Here is a 26,188-nt window from a genome sequence, read left to right on the forward strand (position 1 = left end):
TCTTATCTTCAGTGCACTCAGAGGGAGTGATTATTCTGTGTCAGCAAGACACTAAGAAGGATTTTCTAGATTTTTGGACACATAGTAGTGAAGCAGGGAGTATCACTATGGAAAGGGCAACAGGGGAAGCAACAGTAAGACAGAACAAGTGAGGTGCTAACTGGAAGTCCACTAGCACCTTAATGGTTTTTTCCCTGTGGATACTCTGCCAGAACTATAATGTCTTATGAACACACCCGTTTAAAATTTTCCATGCAATCCAGATGCTCAACACTGACATTCAATATATTTTCAGCTATTTAATTGTCTCTAAGAACTACCATCATTGTGACTGCTACGAAATAACTGCCCAAGTTTAATTATTTTTTTAAGTGCTGGTAGCATAATGTTTAGAATACCTATTTATTCAATATACTTTAACATATGACATCGTAAGCTTATTTGTCATGTTAGAAACATTTTACAGCAAATACTTACATATCCCACATCTGGTCTGTAACATGTATACGCTCCTAAAACACTATGCAGGAGATCATGATAAGGACCACCCTAATAAGAGGAGAGGGTAGAAGGAGAAAAGAAATACTTATTTTCAAAAAAATACAGGAAAGGAAGAAGCTGATATTTTAAGATGCAAGTGAGCCAGTGAATTGTTGCTTTACTAATATCTAGAGTAATACCATTTTTTACTCCAAGCATTACCAAAAATGCTTTTGAGATGTTAAAAGAAAGGTAACAATAATCCTATAAAATAATTCAGCAGAAATCAGTACATAATAGAAAATGAGGATATCTGGTATAGATTCAAGGTTGGTCTTTCCTTTTCAGAAACAATGGATATTTTAATTCTTAGTAGCACAAGTTACTGTATAACGATATTGCATCTTATTTTATATACATGTGTGTGCATATTATAGCTATATAAAAATCATAAAGCCTGAAAAGGTGTACCAGAATGCATCAAGATTACTATAGCAGTGAAAATGCTCTCATTTCTACCTGTAGTTTCATAATTAATAGGAATCAATTCATTAATAGGAATCTCATACAATTTTTCAAGGAGAAAAAAACCTCATAATCCATCACTAAGTGTCTCTACTTTATTCTCATTTAAAAACATTTAAGAAGTCCAAACAACTTCTAAAACCTATTCCATATTTGGCCAGTTACATTTCTTGTTTAACTATTCAGAATTTTAAAGCTGTCATAACTAAAGTTAAAGGCATCTCACCTTCTGGAAAATATACAGGGATGGAAATGTGCGTGATATATCCAACTTAATTAGCTCCAGACTGGCCTCACGATCAGCAACAGATGCACCTGCATCTGCAAGCAAAACCAACACTTATTAAAGCTGATAAATTCTACAAACTTCAGAACAAAACTCCTGTAGGCATATAAAGACAAGGAAGGCACATAAAGACAATTCATCCAAGAACTTCCAGAAGAAATTCTGCTAGCCCTTGAATTATCTCTGTCCAATCCTCTCCATAGGGACATGATAAAAACACTAGTGATAATGTGGGAAAAAAGACAGGTAAAAGACTCGGGGAAAAGGCTCTTTCAGAGGGCTGAAATCAGACAAGATTTCATCAGGAAAGCCAAGATGACAATTTGATGAACAGGCTTAACAGAACCTGCTCTGCTGAAGCTTGGAAAGCAGCATTTCACTCCAGTCTTCCTAAAACTATCATAGTTGGTCTTCCAGACTTTGCTACCAAAGATTAGTAATAAGCACTGTCAGCTTGCTTGCTTTTCAGAGATGAAAATTCTGTCATTCTTCAGTTTTCCTTATTACTTCCCAAGACACCTGGCACAATTAAAACACCTCCTCCCTTCATTCTCATCCAGAACTATTACCTCTCAAAAAACCAGATTACCTAAGACTGCCCACACCCCCCACAACAAAAGAACAAGCAAACCACCACGCCACAGACCAAGGGGCATTGCAAACATGTTTTCCAAGGATAAGCATATTTACAGTCATGTACACACAGAATTTTTTATAAATTGTTTGTCTCAAGACAAGCTTCAGATGTGTCACAGGGCTATCCCTAAGGAAGACCCAAATAATTTACAGTCAAAGTAGGCAATGGCAAGCACAAACAACTAAAGTAATGGAAAAGACACTATCACAGGGCAGGATTTTAAAAATTATCAGTCAACAGCACAAAGAGTTAACCTTTATAACAAGGAGACATCCAACATTAAAAATATCACTGATGCTATTTTTAACAGAAAGAACACCCACAGAAGACAACAATATGCCAGTGAAAAAACTGCATTCAACAAAAGAGTGCTAAGATCTCCACTTAATAGATTTGGAAGGAAAGGCCATCTGGCCAGGCAAGGAAATACAAGTGGGATCTGAAATGTGTCATGTTTTGTATTTTTCACCTCTCAGTTTCAGAACCAAATAATAGAACATATTCTTTTTACTTTCCCAAAATCATGGAAGTGATACCAACTGAGAACCCATCGAAGAAGAGCTAAGCAAGAGCATGTATTGTAATTGAGTTTCCTATTTCTTCTTTTTGTATTTCATCTAATATTTTCATGAGAGCCAAGTCTTTTATTGATACAGTAAGCACTGCCAAACCCCTCACACACTAACTTGTTAAAAGACAGCAAACATTTAAGAAGGGAATGACTTTGAGAACTTTTAACAAGTATTCTTAATGCTGAAATTGCAGAAGAACTTGTGAGACTTCCTGGGTTTGTAAAAGTGAATAGGAGGTCGTTGAGCACTCAGGAGATCTCACCTTCTATGTCATTCTCAGAACTTGTCTCACTGAAGCTTTTCCATCGTTCCTTAGCCCTTGACAAGAAGATTTCATAAAGTTCTTCAAGAAACCAAAACAAAACCAATTACCAAAAAGGAAGTAATAAGAAAAGCACCCATCCAAGACAAAAGCATGCTAAGGATTCATGGCTTTGGTTACTTGGTTTCATCACTGGGGGCAGAAGAGTCTATTAGATGGTTACCACTATACACAGTTTTATAGTGTGCACTGTGTTGTACTTTCTGCTGTGAACATGCAAATTATGACAGGGAAATCATGCCTTACATAATTCAGATTTGTATGTTTGTGAATGAAATGCTTACAATTATTAGTTATAAAATAAAGCAATTCCCCTTTTCACCCCCTTAAGAAAGCAAAGCTACAAATTCTGTTTTAAACATAAAAATTATTTTGTGGGGGGAAGCACTACCTTAATTCTTAAAATACTAAATGTTTTTGTAAGCTGGTTTTGAACATTGTTCCCATAATTTATGAGGCTACGATGTCTACTTGTAAAACACAATTGTTCCTAACCTTGCAAAATACATTTCTTCATAAAGAAATATACCCTGATTTATATATATACATACATATATATATATATTTAACAAAAGTTTGCATTTTTCTTTGAAAATAATCAACTTAATTTAGCATTAACATGTGATCTGTCAGGAACATACCAGGAGTGATGTTTAATTCATTTCCCACAGCTAGACTCCAAACCTTCCCACGTACACTTGGGGGCAATCCCTGCCACCACAGCTCTCGAACTCTTCGGGTAGCACGCCTAATATATAGAAACAGGGAGAAGGAAAAAAAATGGCACACATTGCACATCTTGTTTTCTAAAATCACTGGACAATTTACAAGCAAAATAACATACTGTCTACCAAATCAATATTCAAAGATCTCTACTGATGCTAAAAGCCCCATTAAAAACCCTCAAACATTCAGCTCCCAGAAAGCACATTTCATGTTGCTCTGTAATGACCTCACACTATATCATGGCAACAAAAACTGACTTCTTGACAACACAGAAAAGGAAAATAAGGTATGTGGGTCCTCAGTTTCCAGAGGAGAAACAAGCCATGCTTGCCTCATTTATACAGCAGAACTTTACTTACATGCCTTCCCAGTTAGGTAGTATTTCATTGACCCAAATCACCATAGCACTAGCGATATTCTCTTCTTGCTTGAAACGCTCTCTCATTATTTTTTTCCTTTTATGCGCTTCTTTAATTTCTGTTAGGCATAACATATTAATAATTCCGTATTAGTGTATATAAATTATTAGGTAAATTATTCAGCTACTACCCAAGTATTTAGATGTCTAAAATATCGAGGGTAAATTACAGTTGCATGTACTATTTCTGTTGATTGTAGGTGTATTTCTCTGGACATTTTTTAATTTAAGCTAAGTTGTTCCAATACAGTGATTTAGACAAGCAAAAATCAGGCTAGAAAACTCAGATAATTCTCTTCTGCAATACACAGGATAGCTAATAAGCAAGCACATCATCAGCGCTCTTTTTCCACTCATGATTTTCATACCATACTTTATCTGAGCCTTATTTATTCACTAGATTAATCAGCAATATTTATGGATAATTTTACTATTTAAAAGTGCAATTCTACATCCATTTTAAAACTATTCAAATTTTACTGAAGCTTCCACCTAAAAGGATTCTGTATTTTCTTTTCTGGAAACAGGACCTAAAGACCTAAGACAAAGTCACAATGCTGAACAAGAGAACAATGTCCTGCCTTCTGTTAAAAAAAGATCATTTGCAGATTCCTCTTATCAAAAAGGCTATAAGAAGGACAGACCAGTGCTCTCCTGACATCACTTAGAACCACTGTGAAATTGCAAGACATTTTCTATTTAAGCATGCATTGGTCACATCAAGAGAGTAAACATGCTCTCCTTGGTAAACAGATATGGCTGACCAGCTTCATCAAGTTTTTTCCAAAGCTTTGAGTGTGTAGCAACAGTTAATAAACCAGGGCACACATGAAAACACCACACATGGCTGAACCTCCAAAGATGCTGTTGCTAAAGAACACAGACCACAGATCACAACTTACAAGATACACACCACAAGAGCAGAGTGAAATGCATTGTCAAATGCTGTGGATTTCTTATTGCATCTTTCAAAGTAAGCTGCCACAGATCCATAGATGATCAATCAGTTCAGAAGCTTGTATCTCTGACAATAGTCCAAGTAAAACATGCAGCACAGATTCTTAAAAAAGCTTATTCCCTGAATACTGGGCACAAGACTACAAGTCCTTTCAGCAACTATTAATAGATGGATGCAGTACCAGATGCTACAGATCTGTTTTTTAAATTAATCATGCCTAGTGGGAGTAAGAAGGTTCGTGCAGGTACAGCTGATTGGAAAATAACCCCAAAGTTTTCATCTCTCTTCACATTGAAATTGATCTGAAATTCTTAAGAAACCAGATCTTTAAGCAGTCAGCTTTATTATACCTTGGCTCTTACTGGCAACTGCAGCAACACATCTTGCAAAAAAAGTCCAAGTATCCAGAAAGTTTCTAGGTGACCACACTACACAAGTATCTTGAAAAAATTAAGTTTTTCCTTAAAAAGTAAATGAAAGGTTAAGTTGCATTCTAGCTACATTCATTGTAGCAGAATAACAATTTGATAACTGAGTTCTGTTTTAAACTGTGTGCCCCTATGCACCAGAGAATTACCTAGACATTAAACAAGAGTTTCTTTAATGTACCCACTTGCCTACAAGCCAGGATTTACTTTGTTTTTGCAGCAGAGTTGAGAGGAATTACAGTGATTGTTGGCAGTTGACATACCTCGTTTTTTTGCTTCTGCCACCATCTCGTCATATTCTTGTCGATGACGTAAAGCCTCCTCCACTGATTTGGCAGGAAGATTTCTGAAAACAAGTTGTTCCTGAATTCAATACACACAAATGACATTCTGGACCATTTCAGAACAGGATTAAATTCAGTTTTTCTCAAAGGTGAGCTTTGGGGCTGCCATACTGCCCGTGTTCCAGTAACAGCTGTAGAGAACTACTAGGATGTTTGCTGCTCGTTTTTTAGTTCTCTTGAACACCTGGAATGATGCTCAAGTGAGTGACAAAAGGAAAATGCTGATATACCATATCGTTATTTATTCCAATGCATTTCTGCCCATGTGTATTTTAATCATATGTTCCTATGAAATCTGTGATATGTATTTTCAATATAAGATAAAGGTTTTTATTTGTTGTAGTTAAGCCTTTAAACTTCTCACAAAAGAAGGTAAGTCTGCCAAAGGAAGAAAGGATAGATCACAACTGTTGTCAGAGCTAAAGTTAAGGAAGCTTGGTGCAGTCTAAAAGTTCAAGAGATAAAAATGTGTTTGTTTTTTGGCTGCATAATGATCCCCTAATTGCTAAACACACTTCCTCTTGACCAAGGAGACTCACTTCAAAGCAATTTAAAACACAGTGTTTGGTCTCAGCCTCTTACCTAATCTCTAGTCTACTTTGGTCCAAAATAAACAGTAAACAGTTTTGTCATTTTAATATTAAAAAAGTTTTATCTCCTCTCTCATACAAGCAGACAAAATCATGTATTAATATTTTCAATGAAAGTGAGAGTAGAATGTATTTTCAAAGGTTAGACTATGGCAACACACTACATGCTTGGGATGGCACTCCAGTTTGAAACAAGTGTCATTTGTAAAAGCATATTTATCCTGGCTTGTGTATTCTAATACTATAAAAGTAAAGAAAAACATCAGCAATCCAGTTATTGCATAGCTTACCCTCTACCATACAGTAAAAGAAATAATGCACTTATGAAAACAAATACTCATAGTAATCCATAATTCCATTCAGAGTATTTCTGCCTTAGCACAGAATGAGTTTACATACTCCCAGAGAGAATATCCAAAGAAACACTAATATGTTCTATTTTCCATTTCCTAACTGGAAGGGATTAGAGTAAACATATAACAGTGCCATCACAAGATTTTCCATGGTGCAGTTTGCAAACGTTTCTCCATTTGTTTTCCTCAAGCTTGTGTTCTTAGCCAGCAGGTCCTTTCTCTTTCCTTCAAATTGCTGAAGACTGTATATCTGAAAATACTGACCAATTTATTACTCATTTTTCATTACTATTCTTATTTATAATTTATGTGGGTTTTGTTATATCTTCAGTTGCTGTTTCCCTGCCTTCAGCTGCACTTTTAGGCATTTCCTACCTAAAATGTTTTTAAGTTTCCAAAACAGGTGAAGGGAGGATAAGGGAGAAGGAAGTGCACCCTGAGAAAGCAGTGAAGAAATCAATCAAGAAAATTCCTGAAGACTTTGAGGATGCCCAGAGCATGGTCACAGACAGCTGTGAGACACAGTAGATTACAGACTGGTGGCTCCATTACAGTGAGAAAGAATTCCTTATATAGGCTGTGAAACACTTAAAGACACTTCTGGAAGTATTTGTTAGGCAGAATAATCCAACGATTCTTTCACATAAGAGTTGTGAATTTTAGCTCATCAGAAATGTATCTGAAATTCAGTCTTTCAGTTGCACAGCAGAATCATACTTACGCTGGTCGATCCTCCAGAATCAAAGCAGTAGTTGAAAGTGGTTCAAACTCAATATTTTTACGTCTTGCTGATGGGGGTGGAGGTTTATACATTCTTCCTGTCCGTGCTTCATATTCCTAAACAACATTATTGATAAAATTAAATTTCAACTTTCAGCCTCACTCCAAATTAGTAACCATGATATTACTTAATGCATAAATCGTTTCATATTAAATATTTTAACATTACTTAATAAGACAGCAAGTGGCAAACACTACAAGTTGAAATTGCTGATAGCAACAATGCAGCTTTCCAGGATTGCTAAGTAAAGATGAATGAAAAAGCAGTTTCTTGTATCAACTTAATCTATGATCTATTCTAGTTCAATATTTCAACTGAGCATCCCAGGATCAAGTAGTAAAGAAATCTGCATAATCTACCCAGCCTAGCTAGTGCACAAGTGTGTTTAAGTAATATGTGAAGTTGACAATAAAAAAAACCCCACCACTAATCAAGAACATGTGTCTCCTTCCATTTCTTCCTCTTGATTCCAGCCCCTCTTAAGATCCAGTACACCTCACATTCCTGAAGCCTTTAACAACACTATCACACCCACATTAACCAGAACCACCTACACTATACTCAGTGACAATATACCAGTATTTATCATTACAAGTCTGTTTCATATAACTTCCTTCCTCTGAGGTTAAAACATGCAATCTACTTAGAAAGAAATATTTAACTGCCTCCAATACACACAAGACTCTGAGGAAGAAAGATCTAATCCTTTGACCACAACAGCAACTCAACAAAACAAAAATATGACACAATCCTTAGGAAAAAAGCTAAACAGAGCCAGATGAAAATGTCAAATCTCATATCACCTTCTTTTTTGCCTCTTTAAATAAAAATTTACTGCCAAGTTAATGGAATAATATGCATCAACACCATTCAGCACACTGAAACAAGTATCTTTAACAACCGTACACAGGATTGGTAGAGTTCTGATGTAATTTACACAAGCACAAGAAAAATCAAAAAACCAATGCTTGCCATTTAAATGAATACATATATACTCATGCCTAAAATTATTTTGTTCCACTTAAAACCAGAAAGCACATCAGTACTCCTGTCATGCTGTATACCTCAGGACACTCCAGTACATTTGTAAATTAGGAATGTATCCTGTGGTAACACCCAGAGATCAGCATCCAGGCTGCAGTACAATAGCAATGCCATCCCTCCTGTTCTTGGTAGAAGTTCTGTTCTTCCATATACTCCTTTGTAACAAGAGTCACCAAATCAAATTCATTTAGTGGTCAGAGATAAGGAAGCTCCAACATCAGCAACCTTTTCAACATCTCTACATATCTAACTTGTATGCAAGTTTAAAAAAAAAAGGAAAAAAAAATTTAAAAAGCACTGCAAGATGTGTATCAGAAACAAAGCCTCTCTTACGTTTTTTAATACAAGCATTACAAGTGAACAAAGCTAGTGCTTCCAGCTATCACCTGTGCTAAGAACTGATGCACTATTTCCAAGGCAACAGAGAAAGAAAAAAACAAAAATTAAATATTCTTCAACAGAGATTTTCACAAAAGGCATAACTCATCATCCATTTCTGAAAGTACACATCATGAACAGTTGTGTTTTGTAAAAAGAGATCACATGGGCAGAGAAGGAAAACTACAAGTGTTACTAGAAAGAGTCAAAACAGAGACCAAAATAGACTGAGGCTCAAACTGTCATGGCTGCTCATTTCCCAAACTGAAATACATTCCAAAGTACCAGAACCTTCCAAAGGAAGGTTTTCCTCAAGAAGCCTGTGCTCTAGAAAACTTACTTGAAGATTAGATCCCACAACCATCAGATGTGTACAGAACTTATGCAAATAAAGTATCCATTTTTTTTCTGGAATACTTGATATGACTAGATGCAAAGAATCCAATATCATTCACCGTGCATTTGATGCAGAATCTAAGAAGCTTGAACTCACATAAAACTTCACTTTGAAAGATGTGAGTTAATATTCTCCCATAACAAGGTAAAAATACAATTTGAAGTCAAATGTCTTGTCAAATGCTTAACATGCAGGGCATGTGCCAGGAGACAGAACAGTTGACAGCTAATATTCAAGACTGTAAAACATGCATATGTAAAAAAAATATTTTGGAAGCATCACATGTATGGTTTCACAAAAAGGTTATTTTAAAAAATCTTTATTGTAACATATCAGGCATTTATTGAAAATTCCAGAACACTTCCTAATTCTAAAATAAAGAAAAACAAATTTCAGCTTTAATAAAAAGTTATCTTCTTACTATGTCTAGAACAGCATCCTGTTATCCACTGCCAATAATTAACTCCGTAAGAAGCTAAAAGCACGTTTTTCCTGAAAAGCACTGTGACAATTTACTTAAGAGTGCTTCGATATGTGGAGGGACTTGCACTTCTGGTATTTATTCCTGCACAGACACAGATAAGCCTATTAAAACTACAGACAGGTAACTGGGGCTGGGAAAACATCTTTTGCTTATAAACTGCATTTGTTTAAGAAGATAAAGATATCTCAAATAGTATCTTCTTAAAACAAAGCAACAAAAAACCCCACCCAAAAACCAGAAACCCAAAAAACTCCACCACCTACCACCGCAGCAAAGAACACCAAAAAATGCCCTGGTAAACTAAATAATTTTTTTTTAAAGTAAACAAATCCACAGAGGTCTTTATTGCTTGCACCTTTTTGTTATCTACATGGAAATCATGCAAGTCTGAAGTTTCATTCATCCTTCTGCTGTAGTACCATAAAGGAACATCAGACCATTGAGAGTAATTTTCAATACCTCTAAACACTGGATTACTCTGTGTAGCATATAAGTAACTGCTCATAGCTTCCTCTTCCAATACTTAAGCCAATGACCTTACAGAAAGGAGAACCAGCTGCACTGCAGCATTCAGAAGCATTAGTAGACCTGAAGTAGGGTATGCTTGTGGGGATAAAGTATTTAGCTAAGTGTGGAACACAGGGATTCAGTGTTAGAAGACAAACTTGCATCTACAGAACCCAAACTATACAGCTGTAAAGGAATAAATACCAACCATAAAATTCAACATGAATCTGGAATTAAGTTTGATCTATTTATGCTCCAACAACAAAAGCTGAATTCCTGGGAATGAGTGATAAAACCCTTTGGTTACAAGGACTACGGAAGTTCTCACAGTACCAATTATACAGACAAAACACCACACATCCAATTATGTTGTAGGTATGCTGGAGGAGAAAAGCATCTGATGTGTAGAGAATTTATGCAACTAAAGAATGCAGCATTGAATAAACTTCCACTGTCTTAAAGATTGCCTCTTTTTAAAGTAGATGTTAAGGCATACTCTGATTAAACATCCTGTTGTATGATTGTATGACAACTTCTTTTAAAATGTTTCTCCTCTAATGCTAAGTCTGATCCTATAAAAGATTTTATTCAATCTTCTGTGACTTCTGCTGACAAAACAGAATGGGGATTGCCATATATTGTGCAAAATGAATACATATATACTCATGCCTAAAATTACAAATCTCTCTCCCTTCTACACACACGTGACTGGAGCAGATGAATCTATCAAACATCTATTATGATTATTTTCATGATGATGTACAGCTAACTATCATCAGAAAGATTATATGCCTTCATTTGAATCAGGGTTGATCACCCAAGAATAGAAGCACTAATAGAATCACCTAGGAGTGCATCCATGTAAGAAGAATTTCTGCTAATGAATAATCCTACATCAGCATGCATATTGCCTCCAGGTTAAATGTTAAAATTACTGAGCTAGCACTGGCTACAAAGGTGATTATAAACAAAGAAGTGTTTATAGCAAGAGTAGATGTCACTTAAAAATCCTGTGAGTCATAAACCAGACATTTTCCCAGAAATAAGAATTCCAGATGCTGTTGGGACAGGCAGAACAGTACATTCTTGCCTAATTTGCAGGTGAAATAGAAAGAACAGATGTATTGATGGAGAAGAAAATACTAATCTTCACACAGTACAAAAGGACAACCAAACAGACACAAAGAGTTTCTAGGTCAATCTTCCAAAGTTAACACCATTCACTTTAAATTCTCTGTTTGCTGTTATTTTTTCCTCAATTGGATATTTAATAAGGTGCATCAAGTTTCATCTTCTTTTGTTTACAGGAAGCCACCAGCCCTGAGCCCAATAAAGACATGCTGAGAGTGGCCAGGCCATGTAATGTGAACCACAGGCATCAGAATCAACCAGCAGTTATACGACTGCTCTGTTACACAGTTCCACAGAACTAAAAAGCCAATCTGTACTATTCATGTTTCACACAGAGTGCAGAATCACAAAAAGTGTACAAAGGAATGGGCATGCACAATTGCAGAAGGATCCCAGTCAGACAAATAGATAATATAAAATGTAACAAAAGTTTTGATAGCTTTTCTGGTTTTCCAATTTCATGTTGGAAATAGCGATTAAAAGCATCTGGAGATCTGAAGTACCACTGCTAATAGCTTTTGTGGCCCAATGACAGAAAGAAGATTCTAATATATCAATTTTCAAATTTAATAAGGTGTTCAAAAATATTACAAATTAAGCCTTTCAAAAACTTTTACCATTAAGCAATGAGGCACAGCAAACATAGAAAGTAAATTACTGTCAAGCTCTTTGATTACCTATTTCTTGATATCCAAGAACATGCATTATAAACAATAAACAATAATTCTCTATCACTTCAAGTTGTTAGTGAGATTCACATGTCAAACTTGTTTATTTTGCTAATGGTTTTTAATGAGTTGATGGTTAGTGCCATAAAATATTCATGCTACTGTGAAAACGTGATGTTTGTACTATTTTAATGAGTGCTACACAGTCCCATGCATGGCATCAAATACAACTACAAAAAGTATATATTAAATTTCATACCCCTGTGTTTAATAGACTGAGAGCAGATATTGACGCAAGACTGCCAGAACTGTCATCCTAATAAGAAAAACAGAAGCAGAGCCTTAGTGAATAAAGGAAAATATCATTACAAAACAGCAATATGCAAGCCAAAATTTAAATTCACATGTAGAGTATTCATCCTGTGTGTTTGAGAAAACATGGATGCTGTGTCTGTTCCTCCTCCTTCTCCAGCCCTCAAAATAGACACAAGACAAAGACTTCCCACTTGTGCAAGATCTGCACAGACATCGACTGGATTGCTTTTCTGGTTTAACTGATGTTTTATATTTTCAGTAATCAGCCCCTTTGCCCAAAGGGAGATTTTTTTCCATGGTGCTTCTCAGATGCATGACAAACGCAGTACCTGATACACCCTGTGTCTCCCTAGTACACACCACTCACAGACATTAGACTGACCTAACCACAGCCTTAGAAAAGTACATGCTGTTAGAAAGGAAAACCAAAACATTGTCCCCTGCCGTGTTATCATTGGTATTTCTAAACTAAAAGCTCAAAGGTGGGCTCTACCTCAGCCTTGCTGGTGGTAACAGAGATTAATCTGTAATGCTTTGAGCAACAGTCACTTCCATTATAAATAAGATTCTAAGCACCACTCAAGCAACAAGGCAACCAGGTATAAAAGCAAGCCCAGCTACAGGAGACCCTGTACAACCACAGCTCTGTACGTTTCCAACCAAAAGTCAAAGTCGGCTTTATAATGGAAAGATAAGCCAAGCTTAAAGATGGGTTGCAGGGGAGGTCACAAACAAAGCCCACTGCCTTTAAGCCTTCAATTACAGTGCCTGGAAGAAGGAAAATAAGGTTTTTATCATTAATTCAACAGAACATATCTGCAGTGTTCAGAATAACAGAAACCATTTTAAAGGCTTTCTTCACCCTTGCCATACTATTTTTCCTTTTCCGTACTGAAGTACCATGCCAGCCTTGGAAGGACAAGATTTATATTAAAACAAATCAACAAAATCTCACACTTTAAATAAATGTCCATGAAAGACAGCAGACTTATCACTGAACCTATCCTTTTGGAATTTGATACAGCCTGCCTAGATGATGATTTTGCTTCCTCAGCACCTCAAGCTCAGCAGCATGTCTACTTAACCTGCAAATGCTCAGTTCTTTGAGAGAAAAAAAATCTACATGTAATCATGCTTGGCTAAAGAAATTCAAAGAAATAGAAGGAGAGGGATCTCACAAAGAGAGAATCCAGAAGACCAAAAAATAAAATATTTTTTCCCACCAATTCAAGTCAAATAAGTTCTATAATTTTTATTACCTCAATTTATATTATTTGTTTCCTCCAAATCCAACAACTTTCAGGAGCAGAAATGAAAATACATACCTATGTATGCCTATGCTTTCTTTTTCAAGCCTCAGTATGAGAATAGTTGCTTCAACACTCTTTGTAGTTGCTCTTAAAGACTTCATTTAAAAAAAAAAAAACAATCAGAAGAATTCACATCAGCAGATTCAGTATTTCCATGTTATTTTCAAAACATTGATCCCATCCTCCCTGGTAAGGTGCTCCCCTAAAGATGCATTTGTGCCACCAACATAGCACTGACATTGTAACAAGTTCTCCTTAACACATCTCCCCTGTCAAAGCAACTTGGGATGTCCTGGCAGTAGGAGCTGAACTGTATTTTATGGCTTTTATGCAAAACAGAAGAAAGCATCTCTCACTCTGAGGTCCTACCAGTTTCACTACCATTTTACTGACAAGATAATCACTGAAGAAATCTAAAACACTGGGGAATGTCTATGGTTTATCTCTACAATAGATATTTTACTGACTACACATGTGATAATTGAACGATGTGAGACATTTCTTAACAATCTGAACTGCTACAGCATCTACAAAGAAAACCATCCCAGCCTTCTCACTGCTTCTGGTAGGGCAAACTATTATTCAGGTGTTACAGGTTCCTTGCAAGATCCAATAGCCCTATTTATTATCTGTCCTTGTTTCAAGGCAGTTTGTTACCAATGTATTTCTGCTCTGTATCTGGCAAACAGGCAGAAGTCTTGCTTTCCTTTTTTCTCCAATAGTAGTGCAAGGTGAGCCAACGTGATCTCTAAATAACAATCTGCTTAAAAACCACTCCTGTAAAAAAGCATTCAACAACTTCTCTGAGATAGTCAGTCCTTGGGTTTGTTTACAAACACACACACATTTCAAAAGCATTAAGAGCTTTGTGCACTTTTAAACTCTAACAACCAAGATTGGAGGGAAGAGTTAATATTACAAGCCAAAATGTTTGAGTCATATGAAAATTGATTCAAACCACATCTGTTCCTCTGAAGAAAAACCTCTGAAAACCCTTGTCCCTGGGAGACCACAGGAATTCTGCCGAATCAAGGACTGCAATTTCTCCATTAGATCTCAGACTGGAGATAACAACATTGGAAATATAGTCAAGTGAAGACACTTATGTTTTTTTAGCCCTCAGGTATTTCTTTTCTGTAAATATTTCAGAGCCACCCCAATATATTTTCAGAGGTTAGATGTACAAGTGACCCAGTCAAAGCAAGTACTTAATGGACTGTCAAAGATTAAAACCTTCAATTTTGTACACAAGGTGACAGCTATTGGAAAAGATGACTTCACTTCTGAACAAGCAGTCATTGCTAAAATCACTGCAAGCTTTTAATGGTGTGGCAGATTTAAGTAGAAAAGAAGCTCTTTTTTTTTCCACTTCATTTAAGGCTGCCACTCAGAGAAGCATTATTAAACCTGCTGATAAAGCAAATTTGATGTACTTTTTGCTTTGTTTTTTATTTTGTAATGTGTAATTGCGTATTTTGAATTTACTTTAATTCAGGCATATTATGAAAAACACAACATACTGCGTTAAAAACATCAATAAAAAGTATGCAAGCCTGCTTTAATAAAATAAGCTAAACTTAATGACTTGATATTCAGAAAAATTTTTATCATAGATTTAAAGCTCTTTTCTTCAACTGTACACACAAAAGCTTAAATTGTGCTTGCATTTTTAAACAGAACTTGGACTTTAGTCAATACATTCCAAAATGTTATATATCAGCCCACAAGTCTGTTTCTGCTTTAAATGCTTCTGTATTAAAGTATTACAACAGTCTAATTTAAAGCAGATTTTTGTACAGACTGAAAAGAATTTACCAAACTGATCATTAATGACAACATGCTTCTTATAATAGCTAGTTTTATTAGCTGCAGTTCATGAAAAAAAGGCACACTTCCTAAAACCATCAAATGCATTTGACATTTGCAGTCCTGGGAAGTTGTTTTCCCTTTTCAAAAAAACAGTGAAGGAAAGAAGCCCAGAGGAAGGAGATGTCCAGCAAAAGAGTTGGCCTCAATCACATCCTGCTTGGGCGGCTCTAAATCCAAGGAGAGATGAGCGTGCCAGCAGCTGCGAGTGGGGAGATGCAGCTGCCAAGAACTTTCAACCTCTGACCCACTTTGAGGGAGCGCATCTCGCCCAAGGCGGCGCAGCTGCACGGACGGTGCAGGCAAACCCTGCAGGCTGCTGTGCCACAAAAACATTCATCATCTTCTCCACGGGCTAAGAGGCTTGCAAGGAAATTATTTACAATCATGTTCATTAGGCAGTCTCTGAAGGCACAGCTGGCTGGCATCGTCATCTGAAAAATGTCTGAAATCATATCCCCAGTTAAGTTTCCAGATTTTCTTGGAGGTTATTCAAGATATTACTAGCACTACCTGACTTTTCTGGAAATGAAGTTGTCATATAGCAGTGCCTGGTTGATAGACAGTGACTGGGAGCCACAAGCATTCATTTAAATGTAATCAGCAATTTACTACATCATTCTTACCATAACAAAAAGAACAAAGGAGGTTTCCTTCAGCCAGGATGGAAGCCCTACCACTCTTTTGGCTATACATCTACAATGATATAATTTTTCTCAGTTTTACTAATAGGAAAGTACTTCATGCTTCATGATATTGCCATAAAACTTTGATGTAAGTATTATCCTTATCCAAAAGACTTCCTCCTCCTATTATTAGCAAAGTTTTTCCTGTTGTGAGTTAATTTTTCTTGCAACAGGGCTTCTTAAGATCTCATCTTTTACACACAGGCTGCTGACTCATTACTGAGTTTCCTTAATTAAGGGTTTATTTGCACCCTTCCAAAGCTGGCCACTGACATCAGTAAAGTGAAAGGACTGTGTCCAACCATGAATAATAATGTTCAGGAATGGCAAGATTTGTGGCTAATAAACTACCATAAATCCCCTCACAGGCAGCTTTCCCACCTTCTTGTAGTCTTACACCTAAGGTTCATTTTAAAAAGGTGGCTAACAAGAAGTAACCGTGGTTCTGGCCACAAAGAGCTAAAAAAATTGGGGGAAAACCGCGGGGTTTCTGTTTCAATCATATCTGATCCCTCCACTCTGATTTAGAAAGTCAAAGTGCAAGGTTGGAGAGACATTCCATGTAGGTTATGAAGTAACCGGACAAATTCACAGAATTGCATGTGAACAAAACACATCAAGCTTTAATCATACTTCTGTCAACTTCTTGAAGACCTTATACTATTTTTACTCACATCTCCAGCCTAGTGAGGAATTAGCCTTAGAGACTACAGTCAGCCATTTGAAGTGAAGATGCTGTTCCCCACTGATCTTCAGTAACCAAGTGTGCCTACATTCATTCTAACCCATCACCAGCTTAGCAAATTCAAACATTTTTTGAGAAAAGAAACCATCAGCTTTTCTTCAAAGGCATATGCACAAGGAGCTATATAGTAAATTTTAAACACGTGCAAGGCATTTGACATATGCTAATTATGGAGACACTGGGGTAATTTCTCAGTTTAAGATCAAATTTCCTTAGGTATGTAGCTCTAACTGTGTGTAGAGCACACTGTGAAGCTGGTTCCCCCTTTGGTAACTATCTTTTAGCTCATGAGGCTTTAGATAAAGACCACGCCTGCTTTAGCCAAATAGAAAGCTAGAGCTATTACTGGTACTTTACTCAAGATCATGTAAATCCAATAGTGACTCTAATCTGGAAAACATTATAGCACAACCCACATGACTAGGAACAACTCAATCGTGGTTACAGATAATACATTGCTGTATACATTTACTTTTCTGACACTTTGGAGGAGTTAAAAAAGAGGAACACTACCATTTAAAACAAACACAATCACTGAGGGAAAACAGAATAAGAAAGCAGGACTGTTTCTTCAGATTATCATCTTCAACAGGTTGCCCAGGAAAGTTGTGGATGCCCCATCCCTGAAAGTGTTCAAAGTGAGGTTGGACAGGGCTTTGAGCAAACTGGTCCATTGGAAGGTGTCTGCCTATAGCAGGGAGAGTAGGACTCCCTTCCAAACCAAACCATTCTACTATAACATGGTCTCAGAACAAATGTCTTCATTAGAAAGAAAATTTCACTACAAAACAGCAAGCAGATGACAGGTAACACTGTGCAGATTCTCTATTTCTCAGGATGGAAGAGACATCTGGATTTTACCACAGTATTTTCACAGCACAAGGCCAACAGCATGCACCTGCAAGCAAACCAAGAATGCTTGCCCTCTCCCACTCAAAGAGGAAAACCACTTAAATAAGAAAATTGTATTTGAAAACATAGAAAAAGCATTCAGTTTACTTCACAGTACAAACCATAGAATAATTTGGGTTGGAAGGGATCTTTAAAGGTCACACAGCTTCAACCCATTGTCACAAGTCACACTGCATTAAAATCCTTCAAAAAGATCATCTCATTTTTGACTTTGGTTGCTCCCAAAAGGCCCTCTTTGCCACAAAGCCCCTTCTAGGAGGGAAGTGAACACTGCCTCATCCACAGCCATTTATACCTGCCAAACACATCAGCTTCTTTGGAATTTAAGAAAGGAGACAGAGAAAGCAGCCCTCAAGAGATTCAAGTTACTGTTTTAACCAACACAGGGAATATTCATATTTCTCATGTCAACAAATCTTTCAGCTTCAGGTTTGCATGCTAACATTAATGATACCAATTGTGCCCCTTTGAAGACTGACATTTTAGTATTATTTTATCAGAAGTATTATTTTATCAAAGGCAGATTCCAGAGGAACAATTCTATGGAAGTGCAACTTTGTGACAGAGGAAGGAAATCAGAGGTATCTTTGTGAAGAATTCCAGTAGCTCAAAACCAAGTTTAATTTACAGCACTACTTTGCAACAAAGTATCTTGAGTGAGATTAACACTTTAATTTAAAGAAGATTACATGTTTCAGAATTCTAAGCAATTTGTCACAGGTCACCTACACAGGAAGTCTTCCAGACAAGGATGACAATGGAAAAATGAGTCAGATTGCAGCATACCATGTTAAATAAGACTAAATTTTATGGGAAACTAATGCAAGTTCTAATGTCTTGACAAAGACAGTTTAAATGCTTTTTGAAGATATACCACCTTTTTGTAAGTACTTTTAATAAGTACTGAGATGTACTGAAGATTGTACAAAATAATCATAAAATTCAAATTCCTTAGTAACTACTATTACTTATACAAAGCCCCAAAAGAATGTTCTCAGAGCACCCTGTGGTCATATAATACCAATGTGGATATAACAGCAGAGAAATGCAGAACCTGTGTGTTATTTTTGCAGTTTTCCTACCTTGAGTTGTGTGATGTTTACTCACCTGCTGAATAATTTTGGAATCTTTTGGAAGGTTTTCCCTGGGTGGGACTTTTCCAAACAACTTCCAACCAGGAGCGCTTGGGACAGCAGGTTTAAGTTCCTTTGTCCTTTTAGCGAAGAAGTTTCTGAAAAGAGAGGAAGGATTTTGTTTTGTTTGTTATAAGAATTTAAACAAATTATATTGTGCCTACTTATATTTCTTCAATTTCTCCACCAGTTTACCACTTGGGTGAACTGCAGAGATTTACTGCTCAGCAAATGCATAGTGCATTCTACTTTCAAATAATTAATTTGAAGTGGAACATCTTTCATTACAGGTGCTTTGATGCTAATATTTGTACTTAACACTCAACTTTACCTCTAAACTACTTTATGCAAAATCACAGCTTTTTTAAGTAATAGCAGGCACTTTCTTATAGATTAACAACATACAGCAGATTCTCAAACTTTCATTTGGGGTTTGCTTTAAATGTTTCTTCCTGACTTATTTGGAGACTGAAATGACAACAGCTGAAAAACACCCTGTAACTTAAGAGATTTTTTTTTAAATGGTGAATTATTACTTCTACCTATCTTCACACCTTCAACTTTCATAGTATGGACTAGAAAACCACGCAACAACCACACAGCTTCAGTTTAGCAGACAACCTTTATCAGTGCCTAAAGCAATTACAGTCAAAGAGGCAGATGACTGCACTGCTCTTACTTCTTAGAAAGCCAACCATCACAAGACCGTGTTAGTGACCACTTGTCAAATACTCAGCTATACAATTTGACTCCAATCATAAGTTCCCACAGAGCATGTTATGTACAAGTGCTTTAAAAATTAAAAAAGTGTATTTATTCTGAATACTGGAAAGGTACTTTCCAGAAACTCTTAACACAAAGGGATTAAAACCTCAGTAGCCTGTAAGGTTATTTCTCAGGAAGCTTACCAGCTGACCTCAGAGAACAGAATATGGGAGTACTTTGGGTGGAAGATGTTTTTGTAGGGTTAACTAGCTAACTTCACAATCTTCTGCTGGAAAGAGATCCCCAGATTTATTCCTCACCTAATATATTTGCTGTATTTTAAAGTACAATTCCTTTTCAAATTGGAAGCAGTCATGTTTGTGCACAGCAAACAGTCTCTTAGCTTTGCCCAGATAAAAGGAGCATGCTTCAATAACCACAATCTGTCTGAAAAGTGCTCAGGGCTCTTAAATTCCAGTGCTGTCAGAGTTTCTGGCCAGGCAGCATAGTTTTACAATTAGGAACGGTTAATGTTTGTAAGACCTTGTATGGTCTTCATACGCAAACTATCTTTTTTTGTTCCCAGAATGTTTTTTGTTATTTGGGAAACAAGCAAATGCCTGTCAAAAATCCCTTCAGTGCAAGTTTGTCTGAATGAACCCTCAGACTGTGAACTTTTGTGTAGCTGAGGATCTAGCCACCAGCAAACAGCAAGCTGGAGAGATGGAGCAGTAGGTGCTGATAGAGCATGGAAGCCTCCCAAAAACTGATAAGCTCAAGACTGGTGGTCCCATGGAATCCAGGAAAAAATCAAGAAATGCAGAACACCAAGACTCTCTTCACTCCATTTGAGGCCACTGCCACACACTACCATCATCAACAGCTTGTCCAAAAAAATTTTTGAAAGACTTCATTCAAGAAAACAGCAGTTGCCATAGGCAAGCAGGGAGTACAGGATTACACACACACCTGACTGATGAGAACACTGTGAGAGATTTTTGTGGAAATGCCCAGATAGAATCTGTTGAGAGAGTGGTTTTTGATATACAGCCTGGAAAGGAGGAAAGACTAGCCATGGTACCCATGCCTTTGAAAAAACCATCCTCAGTCAATCCCAGGACTGCACACTATTAGTGAAATGAACAGATCCACTCAGTAAGACAAAGAGTGTGCTTACATAAATAACAAAGGCTCATTTCATAAGGACACTTTTCACAGTACTTTACATTGTCTTCAGGAGGGAAGGAGGAGCATTCAAAGAATAAACAACAAAACAAGACAGAAGTTTTCTAAAGACAAAATGTCACTCTGCACTACCCCACAGCCTTGCCCTTAAATCTGCAACAGCTGTATTTGAACTTCATTAGAGAAGACCTTTTCCCCAAAAGCAGGAAGGTACATTCTGGAGTATCTTTCTTGACTTCATGGGTAGCAATAACCATCCAGTCTCTGTACATACTATGGAATACCACCAGTTACTTGGCAGTTGAACTCCACTGCCTCTAGCATATGTAGAAGCTGAAAGATGCATTTAATATTGATGGCAATCTGTCACTGTATCAAAGCTGGTTCATTATTAACCAGGTAGCTGGTAGATTTTTAAAAGGAAAAAATGTGTAAACATACAGAATTTTTTATTAATATTTCAATACAAAATATTTAGGCATGCTCATGGCTTTTACAAGATTTCGTTTTCCAGTTTTTATTAAACAAATAAAACATTAAAACAAACCTCCCTTAATGTAGTCTGGAAGGAAAGAAGTTTTACTTTTATTGAGCACATATTCAATGAAGTCTGTTTCTTGTGAAGGTTATTAAGCTGGTAAAACTTTCTATCATGTCAGAATAAACTTCACACAGGAATTCTAATCCAAAAGAAATTAATGAGAGATTACAAATAAACTTTGCTGAAGATGGAAAGACACTTCTTAATTCATTGTTTTGGCAACTAACACTATCACATCTGAGGTGTTCTTGACAGCAGTAAAGCCTTACAAAAGCCTTGTTAAGGAACAGCATCTGTGAATGCTTACAAGTTGCATTCACTGAACTGCAGGAAGTGTACTAGATTTGATGTACTTCTTACTGCTTAGAATATTCATGAGTCTCACTGATCCTGGGAAGAGTCAACTATTGAAATGGCTGAAAAGTCAATAGCATTTTGGTACAGAATCTCAAAATCCATTTGAAAACCTCAAAATTCCTTAAAAAGAGCCCACACTCTCGAACTGAACAATTCTTTCTCTTGCAAGGACCCATGGGATAGAAGCATTAAATCAGTTCATTGATTTAAGCTCTGGTTTACAAAAGCCCAGGGGAAAGCAGCAAGGGTTTTTTTTTTCCCAGCTTCTTTTATATAATACATATTAACACCCTCAAATGACACTCCAAAATGTTTCAGTAGGTGCCTCGAAGATCTCGAAAGCTAAATGAAATGCCACAGAATGAGAAGTTATTGGCACAGACCCAGATATCAACTGCTAACATGGTTTGGGTTACACTAAACAAAAAACCTGTGCACTGTGATCACACAACTGCAACAGCTGTAATGACAGCTATGACTGGTGGTTTCCCCCCCTATTTTTAACAGCATTGCTTCAACTATTCCTGCCTGTGCTCAGGATGGTCTGTGCAAGTTTCACCATACTGGTGGTACAGCAATTCAAAAATGTTAACCATTTCTACAGGTGACATTAACACTGTTCTACTAATGAAATTGCTTGCTTACATTCCACTTTTGCTTTTAAAATCACTTGTTCGTTGCTATTTATTAGTGTAGTCGAAATGCAATTAGAATTAAGTCTCAGAAGGGGACAGGTAGAATTTGATACTTTAGTGATTTTTTTATTTTACTTTGGGGTTTTGCCTTCCCCCCCAAAAAAATCTCAACACAAAAAATTTCTTTCCAATTTCCAAGTAGCTATAGGTCAAGAGGACCACAGATTTCCAAGATTTAGAGGAAGTTACTGGAAAATATGAGACAATTACTTCAACCTTGATCTTAAATTTTATCCAAAACCAGACTGTGCTGTATTTGCACAGGAGCCACTCAAATAAAGCCAAAGTGCTTTGAACAGCAGCAGGTAGGAAAGGCTCTAGGGTAGCTCCATCTCCAGCACTCTGCCTCTAGGTATAACTGAGTCACTCTCCACAAGAACAAGAGTCTGACAAGAATCTTTTGTTTGACCAAAAATGTCAAACGAACCTTGTTTCAAGCTACAGGTCATTTTGCTACAGCTCTTTCAAAGGTAACACATATGGATCTTCCCTTTGTACAACTCCACTGTGTGCCACAAACAACAGGCTGCAGCAGTATTCCACTGCTTCGTGCATCCCAGTAACACCTGAAGGAAGTAGCCTTCCTTCCCAATCATTAAAACTCCATACACAGGCTCAAGCTTCACCTATTCTGACACTTTTAGCAATCTACAGACAGATTTCAGGTGTAGAGAAAGGTTGGAGTTACACTTGAGCCTTTTAGGATGAATATCAGTATAAAGCATACTAACAATGAGACTACTTTTCTCTAATTTATTCATCTCGCACTACAGAAAAATGGCAAAATTCAAGTGGTATCAGAGGAGAGCATTACTGCTATACATGAGGAAATTATGCTTCCTTACAGTTCACTTTAATAGAAAAATAAATTTAATTTGAAATGCTGCATTACGTTAGAAAAAAAAGATTCAAACAAAACACAAACACTCCCAAAAAAAAAAACAAAACAAAAAAAAAACCAAAAAAACCAACTAACCAAAAAAAAAACCTAAAACAAAATCACTGAACTATGGGCATCCTTGGCAAACATACAGTGTAGCACCAGAAAAACATTTTCTTTCCAAATAAAATATTCAGATTTTAGGATTATTTTACTAATATATTAATGCTGTGTTTATATCTCAATGCTGAAAGGTAAACTACTATTCTCTGATTTCTCCCTTAGAAGATAACTTTGAGCCTGCTCAAAATATTTATCCATTGATTTTCAAATAAAATAGCTCCAAAAAGAGATCTCAAGTTATACTAGCATAGTAAAAGTTACTTTTTTTAGATAAAAAAGCTAACTGTCAAAGTATTTTTCTGACTTCTACTTTACACACAACAATCTGGTTTACTGTCATGTTCCACCATCAATCATTTCTTCTCACTGCATCCATCTTTCAAGAGCTTTGATAACAGGGAAGTTGTTATGCCAAGAAAACAAGATTTGAAAGCCACGAGAACTGACAGAGGAAGTGAGGGCTGATTAGATTTTCCTTTTGATTAAGCACCTAGTACCTGTTAGTAAACACTGCATAAGACAACTGCATCATTTTAAATCCAGGGAAGCAACACACAAACAGGAAGGAATCAGCATCCCATCAAGAACATCCTCACTCTATCATATATAGCTTTTCCTCACAGAATCACAAAGGCTTAGGAGGGAAATCCAGCACAGAAGTAATGCTTAAATAAACACCAAGTTGGACAAAAAAAACCCAGTACATTTTCTCTGTGTTTTTAATATAGTCACAAAAATGCAGTTAAAAGCCCTGAAGTTAAATTTCTCTGAAATAACATCAAAAATCTACTGATTCCAACAAAATCTCAGAGCATGTAAAAGGAATAAAGTAACAAAATTCATTAAAAACTGTGTTTGTATTACAAAACAACTGATTTTGCATCTCCACAAAGAACAGAGTTCTGCTTGTACATGCCACCTGCTCTTGCTCCACTCCATGCTAATTTTTTAATAAGCTTCATAGGCATACAAAAGAGGTGTATGTTTGAAACTTGTTGAAATTTGAATTAGCTGAAAGATGAGCTGATAAGGAAATTACTTATTTACCCAACAATCTTTACCCAGAGAGTTGTATCAGTAAAGAGAAGAGGCATGTTCCAGGAATTGCTATAGATACATTTTTACAGACAGAAAACACTACAAGTAGTAGTTTTTACTTAAAACCATACTTTCAGAACAAATTCTGGAGACTTCTATAAGCCTGCAATTCCATATTCTCTAGGGAAAATTCCATAGCCAAATACATGACAAGAACTACTACATTCATATTGGCATCTCTCTACTGGGCATAACATACAAAAGCTGCTTAAGAACACAGCAGAATTCTTCTCCATATTTGAGTCTTGGCCATTCTGTCATGCTCTCATGTGAAATAATTTGGAAATAACAGCAGACAAAAAAAAAATGCTTTATTAAGTAGAATTAGCCCCTCTGCTTTAAACAAGACTTTTCAATAATTTACATGCAGAAACAAATGTAACTCAACTCTAAGCATAAATAATGAATCATTGAAAGGAAATAAAACCTTTTTGGTTAGCCACTTACAAAGCCTGCAGAGCAACAGGCATTCTACATTTTTAATTTCAATAGCTTCAAGTGTCAGCCCATTTTGATCCAACACATTTGTGATTGCTCTCAGCACAAGTTTCAAAGTTCTGCCCTATATTGGAAGAGATGTGACCCAACGAATTTTACAGTTTACATTTTCCACCATTTTGCTACAAGCATTAGCTACATATAAGATTCTCTTTTAATTTTATTACCCCAGCCACAGATTTGTTACAGGTTTCTAGTTTTAACACCCTCTAGATGTAAAGATCTCCTCTTTCTCTCTGCACCAAGACAACCCAAAGACTATCACAAATGACCCTCTCCAAAGGAGCTTCAATGTTTGCAATACTCTAAACTTGCAGTCTTAAATGCTACACAAGCAAGCTTTTGGCCTCTCTCCCCTCCCCATCCCTCCAACAGAAACAAAAACAAATAAGGAAACAAAAAAATTCCTACCCAGAACAATAACCATCCTCAGCAAGACTAAGCTTGTAGTATTTTTTTAATTAAATATGATGTCTCCATTTATATTAGTGGTCAACTAAAGCCTTGGTTACAATTAATATACCTGAAATTTAATGAACTGTCAAGGACTAGCTGCTAAGGATTGAGAAGCTGGGCAGGAGGTGACTTCTGACACCTTGGAGAGGACAAAGATTGACAGAACTATCATGGAACTGCACTGATCAGACTAAATTAGATCAACTCTTATCAAGCTCCTAGTGGATACCAGCCCCAAAGTGGCTTTACAAACTGGCAGCAGTTTTACTACAAGTACACAAACACCTGGGAAGTTTTAAGAGTTGAAAGTGTTTAGCAGTATTACAGAACACTTTGTACAGAACACTCACTGATAAACTGTATTTTACCAGACTACATTCTACTCCTAACAAAGAGCTGTTGCACAGGTCAGCTTTACAAGCAGCTCAGGCATTCAAAAACATATATAAACAAGCAGACACATAAGCAAGGTAACAGACTGAGTTAAATTTCAGAATGGTTTAATACAAATAAAGGAAGAGAATAAGCCTTTACTTTTCAGAGTGAAGTAGCAAAACAGAGCTATATACCAGACTGTTCTATCATTTTCATATTTGATCAAGCAATTATAAAGCTATTTTGACACTACACCAACACTATGGTCAATCTTCTCTA

The 26,188-nt window shown here is 36.5% G+C and overlaps 1 protein-coding gene across 2 annotated transcripts in view; it reads right to left on the reverse strand.

Moving 5' to 3' along the window:
- The window catches only part of TBC1D12 (TBC1 domain family member 12), a 41,048-nt gene that overhangs the window by 5,216 nt on the left and 9,644 nt on the right, over positions 1 to 26,188 (reverse strand). Inside the window, exons 2-10 of one of the 2 annotated variants that reach the window (XM_053949476.1) lie at positions 18,971 to 19,094; positions 12,289 to 12,345; positions 7,361 to 7,476; positions 5,616 to 5,698; positions 3,908 to 4,025; positions 3,464 to 3,570; positions 2,763 to 2,843; positions 1,232 to 1,326; positions 478 to 549 (exon numbers count right to left, since the gene is read on the reverse strand). In XM_053949476.1, the coding sequence (XP_053805451.1) occupies positions 478 to 549; positions 1,232 to 1,326; positions 2,763 to 2,843; positions 3,464 to 3,570; positions 3,908 to 4,025; positions 5,616 to 5,698; positions 7,361 to 7,476; positions 12,289 to 12,345; positions 18,971 to 19,094 (853 nt within the window). The remainder of the gene's footprint in view (positions 1 to 477; positions 550 to 1,231; positions 1,327 to 2,762; positions 2,844 to 3,463; positions 3,571 to 3,907; positions 4,026 to 5,615; positions 5,699 to 7,360; positions 7,477 to 12,288; positions 12,346 to 18,970; positions 19,095 to 26,188) is intronic. The other variant, XM_053949477.1, reaches the window with a different exon arrangement.

This window comes from Vidua chalybeata, chromosome 8 (assembly GCF_026979565.1).
Source record: "Vidua chalybeata isolate OUT-0048 chromosome 8, bVidCha1 merged haplotype, whole genome shotgun sequence".
NCBI lineage: Eukaryota > Metazoa > Chordata > Aves > Passeriformes > Viduidae > Vidua > Vidua chalybeata.